The 11,348-nt window shown below is 41.8% G+C and overlaps 1 protein-coding gene across 1 annotated transcript in view; it reads left to right on the forward strand.

Annotated features, from left to right (window-relative positions):
- SMARCC1 (SWI/SNF related BAF chromatin remodeling complex subunit C1) overlaps positions 1 to 11,348 on the forward strand; it is a 198,641-nt gene that overhangs the window by 157,117 nt on the left and 30,176 nt on the right. The window contains 1 exon segment of the mRNA XM_017855727.1: positions 1,571 to 1,705. Within this exon segment, the coding sequence (XP_017711216.1) occupies positions 1,571 to 1,705 (135 nt within the window).

An 11,348-nucleotide genomic window follows, 5' to 3' on the forward strand; every position in this document is an offset into this window, starting at 1 on the left:
AAAAAAAAAAAAAACAGAAACATTTTCTTTCAAACCAGCTGAGTTCTAAGAGTCATATTCTCATAAAAATAGACCAGAAATTGATAACATTATTATCTTCAAAGGAAGAGTTACTGATGTATAGCTGACAGAAGTGAGGAGACTTACTTTTTATTTTATACCTGTTTGTAACTTTTCAGTTTATATCATGTGCATAAATTTTTTTGTTCAAAAATATAAATTGTATAACATTGTACAGTGATAGTGGCTTGAATTACGTAATTGTTTAAAGTTTTGGTGTCATTGATGTAGCTCATTGTAGTTTAGGGTGGCACACATGATCATTAATAGCTATAAAACCTCATTGTCACCTCTTGTCTACATTTCTGAATCTTTCTGCAAATGGGTCTCCATATCTGTAAAACTACAGTTTTTATTTTCAACTGTAGATGAACGAAAAACTAGGCTTTCGTCTAAGTGTTAGGTCTCAGCATAGTTTCCAAAAGCCTATATTAAGTTCCGCTTGCATGGTTGCTCCTAGGTTCTATAGGAAACCTAAGATCATTAAGAGATCAGTAAAGTAGCCGCTCCATGCTGTTTCTTAAGACCTTGGGAAGATGCGTACTGTGACATGCACAGCTGTGGCATGTCACAGCTACTCAGGAGGCTTAGGCAGAAGGATCACTTCAGCCCAGGAGTTGGAGGCCAGCCTGAGCAACATAGGTTTTTTTTTTTAAATGACCCTGCTTCTTCTTCTTCTTTTTTTTTTTTTAAAGCCTTGTGCAGAAGCAAGATGAACACATAAATTCAGCAGACATAATAAAAGTGAATGAAAAATGGTGCTGGGAGTTTGTTGGGGAAGTTCTTGGAAGTCTGTAGAGGGTGGGATTGATTACTGGCTAGTAGTTAGGGTCTTAAGCAGATATAAGTAATGTGGCATCTTCCTCTTTGTGCTGTTGAGTTGGCAAGAAGCATGAGTAGGAGTCACCATCGGTCTTGTGGAAAGGAGTAATAGTCTTCCAGAGTACCTTTCTGTTTAGTACTGTATTTATTTTTCCAGCTATGGATCTGGACCTGGAATTACAGGTGAAATATTGTTTTCCCTTTTGTTTCCACACGTGAGATCTGCTCACCAAAGAGAAGGGAGAGGCTTTTGTAAGAGTGTCAGGTGCTGAGGAGATCACTGCCTGCCTGCCTGCCCACCCGTGGAAAAGTCTTAGGGAGGAAAGGATAGTGAGGGGACAGACCGAGTGCTAGGATGGGATGGTAGGTGGCAAAGTACCTCCTGTCCTCATCTTTGGCCCATCAGGGTCCTAGTTTGCCCTCTCCTTCTTGATAGGCCTTTTGAAGGTAGTAGTTTACCACATGAGGCATTTCCTTTAATCTTTTAAGGGTTGATTTATCTGTGTAAGGACCAGAAATTCAGAGACGTTATTTTAGATTGAAATAAATGTTTAGTAGAAACGTACAAAGGAGACATATAGGGTACCATTGTAAATTATATAATCTCCGCTTTGCATATTGTCAGCATTTTCTTAATGTTCTTTAAGCAAATGTTTACCTAAATAGCTTGAATGATCTTTACCCTTAGCACCTGGCTGCAGTGGAAGAAAGAAAGATCAAGTCCCTGGTAGCTCTGTTGGTTGAGACACAAATGAAGAAACTAGAGATCAAACTTCGACATTTTGAAGAGCTGGAAACTATCATGGACAGAGAGAAAGAAGCTGTAAGTATTTGGAATTTTATAGTGGCTTTTTCACAATTAAACCTTGGTCACTTTTCACAAAACACAAGTTAGGTAAAAAAAATAGTAGCCTGTTCTCTTGGTCTCCATGGCTAACTTCTGTCCTTTTTCCTATATTTGATTTGCCATTTCAAAAGGATTATTAGCCAGTGATGTTAAGTAGAAGGTACTCTGTTAACTTTCTAAAGCTAATTCTCTAAATCTCAGCTTCTTGTACATGTTGGCTGTGAAGATAGATGATGATAGTAAATTCTTCCCTCTACAAAACTTAGAGTTATTTCATTACCTACTTGTTACCAATAAAGTAGAAACTGTATAACTCCATTATCTGATTCAGGGATTTTCTTTTCTTTTCTTTTTTTTTTAAGTTTTAATTTTTATTTTAGATTCAGAGGTACTTTTGTGGGTTTGTTACATGGATATACTGTATGATGCTTAGTTTTAGGCTTCTATTGAAGCTGTCACCCAAATAGTTAACATAGTACCCAATATGTAGCTTTTTGGTCTTTCACCCTTTTCTCCTCTTCCCCTTTTGGAGTCACCATTGTCTATTGTTTCCATCTTTATGTCTGTGTATACCCAGTGTTTAGCACCTACTTAAAACTGAGAATATGGCTGGGTGCGGTGGCTCAAGCCTGTAATCCCAGCACTTTGGGAGGCCGAGACGGGCGGATCACGAGGTCAGGAGATCGAGACCATCCTGGCTAACACGGTGAAACCCTGTCTCTACTGAAAATACAAAAAACTAGCCGGGCGAGGTGGCGGGCACCTGTAGTCCCAGCTACTCGGGAGGCTGAGGCAGGAGAATGGCGTAAACCCAGGAGGCGGAGCTTGCAGTGAGCTTAGATCTGGCCACTGCACTCCAGCCCGGGCCACAGAGCGAGACTCCATCTCAAAAAATTTAAAAAAACAAAACTGAGAATATGTGGCATTTTTTGTTTCTGGGTTAATTCACTTAGAATAATGGCCTCCAGCTGCATCTGTGGTGGTGCAAGAGACATAATTTCATTCTTTTTTTTATGGCTGTGTAGTATTTCATAATGTATATGTACCACATTTTCTTTGTCCAATCCACTGTTGATGGGCACCTAGTTTGATTTCACATCTTTGCTATTGCTAATGGAGCTGCAGTAAGCATGCACATGCAGGTGCATTTTTGGTAAATTGATGTATTTTCCTTTTTTCTTTTTTTTTTCTTTCTGAGACGGAGTCTCGCCCTGTTGCCAGGCTGGAGTGCAGTGGCACAGTCTCAGCTCACTGCAATCTCTGCCTCCCAGGTTCAAGCGATTCCCCTGCCTCAGCCTCCATAGTAGCTGGGACTACAGGCACGTGCCACCATGCCCAGCTAATTTTTGTATTTTTAGTAGAGATGGAGTTTCACCATGTTGGCCAGGATGGTCTCTATCTCTTGACCCCGTGATCTGCCCACCTCAGCCTCCCAAAGGGCTGGGATTACAGGCATGAGCCACCATGCCCGGCCGAACAATTTATTTTCTTTTGGGTATATACCCAGTAATGGGATTACTGGGTTAAATAGTAGTATAGTTGAATAATATTTTTATTTCTTTGAGAAACCTCCAAACTGCTTTCCACACTGAACTAATGTATGGTCTCATCAGCAGTATATAAGTATTCAGAGATTTTCTTGATTCCCTGACTTCTTCAAAATAAATACTAGAAAGTAGAACTTAATCTCATCTTGAATTAGGAACCACATTTTCTCTTATCCTCCCTCAGATCCATCCTTGGGCTTTCTCATACTTCTCTTCCCTCTCCTATACTGAATGGTAACTGAAATTAGGCCCATCTGGAGTCTTGTACCTAGCATTCCCTGGAACAGAAACTTTTGACATAAGGTCATGGCCCAAACAGGGCCAAGAGAATTACGAAAAGGGCCAAAAGTGAGAGTGGAAGTCATAAAAATAAGAAATTTAGAAGCAGAGAAGCATTTGGTTATCTTGGGAAAAGTTCTAGAGAAAAAGAGATTAAGTAAGCTCTTTGTGGGGAAAAAAATTTTTTTTTTCTTTTTTTTTTTTTTAGAAGGAGTCTCACTCTGTCACCCAGGCTGGAGTGCAGTGGCATGATCTCAGCTCACCACAACCTCCACCTTCCAGGTTCAAGTGATTCTCCTGCCTCAGTCTCCCGAGTAGCTGGGATTATAGCCATGCACCACCACGCCCAGCTAATTTTTTTGTTTTTAGTAGAGACAGGGTTTCACTGTGTTGCCCGGGCTAGTCTCGAACTCCTGAGCTCAGGCAATCTGCGTGCCTCAGCCACCCAAAGTGCTAGGATTACAGGCGTGAGCCACCGCACCTGGCCAAAAATACATTTTTTTTTGAGTTGACTGGAGAAAGAATTAGTGACTCCCTAAGCATGGGCTAAATTTGAGCATTTAGTTAGGGCTTTTTGCCTCTGACTATTTTGACTTTTTTATCTGCATATGAGATTCTGACTCCAAATGGTAGAACTTTAAAAAGAAATTATTCCAGAATACTGATCATTTTAGGATCACTGTTTACATTTGCCTAAGTATCTTCTTGCATTATTTAAAGTATTTCTTAGTGGCCAATCCAAGCAAGTCCTCTGTTGAACTCCTCATGATGAGTAGCCCAGTCACCATAGCCCTATCCATTTTATCCTAAGACCATCTGGCCCCATGAGTAGGAAGAAGCTGCTTCAGTAGCTCTCCTACCCCAACTCTATACCGCCCCACCCTCAGTTCCCTGATTAGGAAGGAGCCTAATCAGAGACTTACTGTGCCTCTCACTCCATGCTCTACATCTGTCATTGAGCTTCTGTCTATGTAAGCATCTCTCACACCATTGACCCTCTCCTGCCCTGGGAGCTCATGAGACCTCTGTTTCATCTCTGTCACCCTCTGTGTATGCTAGACCAAATGTAGGCTTACTTCGCGGCCTTACTCTCTTTGCCACCTGTTTGCTTTCTGCTTCTCTGGCCAAGAAGGCCCTTTGCCCCACTTTTTGCCTACCTCCTGCATTCCTCAGCTATGGATGGCATGGCCTTCACATTTACTGCTATGGCAGCCTCACAAAGCACTTAATTGTACTGTAATCACCAGTTCATGTGTTCGCATTTCTGTACCAGAGTGTATACTTTTTGAGGGCAAGGACTTAATCAGATGTCTTTTTTAACACAGAAGTAGCACATCAGAGGCCCTTACTTAAATGAATGTGTGCCAGCATTATTGGCGTAGTAGGGAAAGTGGAAAGGATAATCCACCCTTAAAGACTTAGTTTAATGGGAGAAACAGTCAACAAATAATGACAATACAGTATGCTTATATAGTACAGTTGTACAGATGCTGCTATGGGAACAGAAAGGAGGCATCCCTAGGAGATGGGGAGAGGGAGAAGTTATCAGAGAAAATGTCCTACAGGTGGAACTTTGGGGGATGAGTCTTTGTGTTTATCTTTCTCTAATAAGCTTCCCTTTTGACATTTTACAGATTTTCTTAGAGGACCTGGAGTAATAGGGGGCTGTAATATAGTGGAGTGGATTATTGGCATATGCAGAATTCAAATGATGGTTGGGTAGATCCCACTGGCAACAAGACGTCTTGCTGTCATTTGCAAAGTATAACTGATCCATTAATCTTGAATATTGAGATGACCCTGAGCACTTAAAGAATATATCTAGTTTGGCAAGGAGCTCTTTCCTCAGCACTAAGTTGCTTTCTCTTCAAAGAATGAACCTGCTGGTCCCCCAGTTTTTTAAACCTTCTGATGCATCCATTGTCTGTCCCCTAAGAATAACAGTTCGTATCCCCTTTCCACTTCTGTCCACTGGCTCCCAGACACTAAGGGGCAATGTATAACTGCTTCACTTCTCTCAGGCCTGCAGAAGTTTCCTTGTGTGGTGTATATTTTTTAAATAACTACTTAAATTATGTAACTTCACTGTTTTTTCTCTTTTGACTTTTTTTGGGGGGACAGGGCTCACTCTCTTGCCCAGGCTGGAGTATAGTGGTGCAGTCATAGCTCACTGCAGCCAGAAACTCCTGGGGCTCAAGTGATCCTCCCTCCTCAGTCTCCCAAGCAGCTGGGACTACAGGCATGAGACACTGTGCCCAGCTAATTTTTTTTTTTTTTTTTTTTTAAATAGAGACAGGATCTTGCCATGTTGCCCAGGCTGGTCTCAAACTCCTGGCCTCAAGCAATCCTCCTGCCTCCTCCTCCCAAGGGGTTTGAGTTACGGACATGAGCTGCTGTGTCCAACTTTTTGACTTTTAACAAATGTTGCTTTCTAATCAGATAACACACAATATTTCATAAATATTTTCTGAATAAAATAACACAGCTGAAAATGTTGCAAAAACACTCTCTGAACTCCATCCCAATACACAAGGCTGCTCTGCTTGAATTCTTTCATGGTCGACCGTTATTTCGTTTTGTTTTGTTTTGTTTTGTTTTGTTTTGTTTTGTTTTGTTTTGTTTTGAGATAGAGTGTCGCTCTGTCGCCCAGGCTGGAGTACAGTGGCCAGATCTCAGCTCACTGCAAGCTCCGCCTCCCGGGTTTACACCATTCTCCTGCCTCAGCCTCCCGAGTAGCTGGGACTACAGGCGCCCACCACCTCGCCCGGCTAGTTTTTTGTATTTTTTAGTAGAGACGGGGTTTCACCGTGTTAGCCAGGATGGTCTCCATCTCCTGACCTCGTGATCCGCCTGTGTCGGCCTCCCAAAGTGCTGAGATTACAGGCTTGAGCCACTGCGCCTGGCCTGATTGCCATGGTTTCTAAGTGATTCAAAAAAGTAAGTATGAAAAATCACCCAAAATGGAAGCTGTAATGTTCTTTATAATGTAAACATGCAAGTCACATCCCTTCTGCCACATCCTGTTGGTCGCACAGACCAACTCTGGATCTGGGGTAGGTGAAAGTTTTCAGTGGGGATGGTGTAAATGTTAGAAAGCAGGATCGTTGGCAACCAGCTTAGAGACTCGTTCTCAGACCAACAAAAATGGGTCATTTGAACTTCAAAATGCCACCCATTCATTTTGTGTATAATTAAGACATAACCTCTTTCTCACCCTAGCACTAACATGCTATCCTTTCCTGTGGGAAGCAAAGCTATGAATGTTTTTCTACTGATGATTTCCACACAGAATTCTTTTGAAAATTGAGAGAAGTATGACATATGCCTTGGCACAGTGTCTAGCACATACATAGTGTTTGGTAAATATATGCCTCCCATTATGTAAACCAGTAATCAACAAATATATAGAAAATTCTTAAGATTCATAAGCCGGCTGGGTGCAGTGGCTCCCGCCTGTAATCCCAGCACTTTGGGACGCCGAGGCGGGTGGATCACAAGGTCAGGAGATCGAGACCATCCTGGCTAACACAGTGAAACCCCATCTCTACTAAACATATAAAAAAAATTAGCCAGGCGTGGTGGCAGGCACCTGTAGTCCCAGCTACTCGGGAGGCTGAGGCAGGAGAATGGCGTGAACCTGGGAGGCGGAGGTTGCAGTGAGCCGAGATCGCGCCACTGCACTCCAGCCTGGGTGACACAGCGAGACTCCGTCTCAAAAAAAAAAAAAAAAAAAAGATTCATAAGCTATTGTTGGCCTTGTGAGCATTTATTGGGTCAGTTACTATGCCAAAGCACTTTAAATGGATTTACTCAGTTTATTTCCTGGCAAACTATGTGAGGAAGTCATAAGCAAGAAAATAATGTTTGCTTTGAATCCCCTTATTCAAGAATCCAGCAGTGATGTCGGATGACAACATAAGCCACTTCTTTGTTAGCCCTTCTTACATTCCAGACTGGAGCTTGAACCTGGTAGGTTGTGTACCTCAGATCACATGGGTCAGAAATGACAGAGCCAGATATCAAACCTGTTTGTTCAGCTCTCTGTATTTAGTACTTCATAATTTATAAAGAAATGAGTTTTTGCTATTTCATTTTAACCTAGGGACTCTGAGATACATATGCAGCTTCTGTCATCCTTCTGTTATGAATCAATAAAGTTGATACTCCAGACAGTGAATAGATCAGCTAGAAGTAGAGGCACCTAACTCTCCACCTCCCACACTGCCTCAGTTCATTTTAGGGTGCACTCTTGCTCATCTTAACTCAGTAAGCAGTAGCTTTAGGATAACGTTTTCTTAAATGGAACGTTTGGTTTTGTTTAAATAGCAATGGGTTTCAGAAATTAAGACTCACAGTCAAATATAAAGCTTTTTTTTTTCTCTAATGACTTAAAGCCAGATGTTCGTTTTAGTCTTAAGTGATTGTAATTAAATGTAATCATATAAAAATTTCAGGGCCAGGCATGGTGGCTCATGCCTGTAATCCCAGCACTTCGGGAGGCCAAGGCAGGAGGATCACCTGATGTCAGGGGTTCGAGACCAGCCTAGTCAACATGATGAAACGCCGCCTCTATTAAAAAAGCAAAATTAGCTGGGCGTGATGGCGGGCACCTGTAATCCCAGCTACTTGGGAGGCTGAGGCAGGAGAATCACTTGAACCCGGGAGGCAGAGGTTGCAGCGTGCAGAGATCATGCCATTGTACTCCAGCCTGGGTGACAATAGCAAAACTCTGTCTAAAAAAAAAAAAAAAAAAAAAAAAAAATCCCAATTTGTTATAGGTATCATGAACTCAGCTATAATTAGTAGCTATTCCAGCTTCCTCGTATTTTAAAGCATTAATATTAAAGGAAAGGCAGTTATGGAAGTTACAAAGTCTATCAGGGAATTGGCATGAGAAAAGCACTTGAGTTCAGGAGAAGGTGTTGAGCTGCCAGTGGGTCTGCCACTCATTGTGTCTGTAGACTGAGCAGCAGTCAACAGAGCAGGTTTCAGACATGGGTTGTGTTTAGACTAGAACTACCTGGAGAGAATTGAAGAGCCTGGGCCCCACAAAAGCCGTTTACATTTAAATGTTTTCTTTTAAAAGACACTCTCATGCCATTGAGAATGGATCTATGAGCTGATTCCATTTATACCTTTTGGACTAAATGTTGTCTGTGTCTCTGAAGTTCTTTTGGCTAGGTATAGAAATTTTATACCTTCAGAGGCTGGGTGCAGTGGTTCACACCTGTAATCCCAGCACTTTGGGAGGATGAGACGGGTGGATCACGTGATATCAGGAGCTCGAGACCAGCCTGGCCAATATGGTGAAATCCCATCTCTACTAAAAATAACAAAAATTAGGCAGGCATGGTGGTGGGCGCCTGTAATTCCAGCTGTTAGGGAAGCTGAAGCAGAAGAATCCCTTGAATCCGGGAAGCAGAGGTTGCAGTGAGCTATGATTGCTCCATTGCACTCCAGGCTGGGCAATAAGAGCAAAACTCTGTCTTTAAAAAAAAAAAAAGAAGAAATTGTCTACCTTCAGAAAAGAGGGACTATTAGGGAACTCAAAGCTGTGAGAAACCCAGACTCTGTACTTAAGGAAGTTAAAGGATGGATGAGACATTGACACAAAGAAACCAAATACAATGAGATGATGGAGCTAAGAAAATTCAGAGAAAAGGGAGGTCTCATGGTCAGCTCAGATTATCAAGGTAAGGTCCTGGAAGAGGAGGACTGATAATGATTTGTAAGAAAGGTCCAGCTCTTGAAATATGAAAAGAATGATTGCTTAGGAGACTGGAGAGTCAGCCTGCCTTGATAGTTTTTGTGGTGGATAAAATGATTTGTTCATTTGCCAAATACTCACTGAGCATCTGCTGTCATCCAGGCATGGAGCTAGTGAGGATACAGTGGTAAATAAAACCCAGCAAAGATCTCTGCCTTGGTGAATCTCAAATATTTCGAAATCATGAGTGAATTAAGGAAGTTATATAAGTAATAAAGTATATGCTGCATATATATAGGTATACATACAAACTGTGTATGTATGTTACGGGTTGAGTCGGGGGAGATTAGAAGTGGCAGGGAAGGGATTTCTGTTTTGAGTGGTGTCATCAGATTAGGCCTTATTGAGAAACTGACAGTTGATGGGCAAGCACTTCCAGGTGCTGGAAACAGTCAGTGCAGAGGCCCTGAGGCAGGAGTATGACTGACATGTTCCAAAACAAGGGAGTAGGTGGGTGGGCTGGAGCATAAATGAGTCAAGGGAGTTAGGAGGCTAAAGTCAAAGAGATCATGGTGACCAAGTCACAGAAATTCTTGAAAGCCATCCAGAAGCCTTTTGCTTTACTCTGAAATGTGGAATAATTGAGGGACCTTGAGTTGAGGACTGAAGTTATCTTCCTTACAGTTTATCAGGAATCACTCTGTCTACTATGTAGAGAGAATAAATTATAAGGCAGCAAGGTCAGAATCAGGGAGATTGGGTGTGGAGGCTGTTAGGTTAATGCATGTGAGATACAGTGGCTCGGACCAGGGTGTCAGCCATGAAAGTTAAGAGAAATGGTGAAGTTCTGGATGGATTTTGAAGATAGAGATAATGGGCTATCCTCACAAATAGTAAGTTTAGAAAAGTTTGTTATATTTTATGACAAACTAAGGAAGAAAGAACAGCAAAAAAGAATTTCATACTGTCCCAGGGTAATTATATTTAACTTTGTTTTCTGTGTATTTGTAGTAAATCATCTCTGTGCGGCTTGTCATACAATTGAATCTATTGTTCAACATTTGCTATTACATTAAAGGTAGTTTTATTTGAGATTAGAAAGCTGTACCCAGTAGCAGGTTCAGTTCTGAAGCAGAAAGACATGTGGCCTCATGAAGCAAGCACACTGTAACAAAGATAAAATGACCAGCCCACAATAATGATGCAGGCTCCCTTTTTTGATTTCTGCTTCCAGAAGTACACATGGAAGCAGCAAAACGCAATTACATTGTTTTCTTTTACCTCAGGTATAAAAAGGGATGGATATATCTATTTTGGATTTGGGTTTTCTTCAGTGAAATTCTCATCACTGATACAAAGCATTGAAAAGGAAGGTGTGATTATTTACTTAACTCTGAGGCTTCAAGTCTCAGCTGGTATTTCAGTCCTTGGCATTATAGATAAATTTTTGTGACCCTCACTGTCTTTTACTCTTTCCCACCCCCCTCCCTGCTTTATGCAAATAGAAGGGAGAAGAGCTTTGTGTGAACTTCAGCTGCACTTGCAGCTGTGTCTGTGTTTGGTGTCTTGGTGTTGAAAAGTGCTCTGTTGTGTTAGATTTCGCTTGGATACGGCTGCTTTATGCATATACAGTGAAGAGGGAGAGGAAGGCAGGGTTTTTGAAAGCAGGGGAAGTGGGGACTCAGGATGTGTCTTCAGAGCAGGGCCATAGGCTGCCTTGTATGAAAAACTGGGTTTGCTGGAGCCTATTTTTTTGTTATTAAAAAATATTTATGTGTTTACTTTAAATTTTCAAATCATAAATAAAAGTTCTGGCCAGGTGCGGTGGCTTATGCCTGTGCACTTTAGGAGACCAACGCGGGTGGATCGCCTGAGGTCTGGAGTTCAAGACCAGTCTGGCCAACATGGTGAAACCCCATCTTTACTAAAATACAAAATTAGCTGGTTGTGGTGGTGGGCCCCTGTAATCCCAGCTACTTGGGAGGCTGAGGGAGGAGAATTGCTTGAACCTGGAAGGCGGCCACTGTACTCTAGCCTGGGCGACAGAGTGAGACTCCGTCCAAAAAAAGAGAGAAAATTTATCCTT

Source organism: Rhinopithecus bieti, unplaced genomic scaffold, assembly GCF_001698545.2.
Source record: "Rhinopithecus bieti isolate Rb0 unplaced genomic scaffold, ASM169854v2 scaffold_39746, whole genome shotgun sequence".
In the NCBI taxonomy this organism is placed as follows: domain Eukaryota; kingdom Metazoa; phylum Chordata; class Mammalia; order Primates; family Cercopithecidae; genus Rhinopithecus; species Rhinopithecus bieti.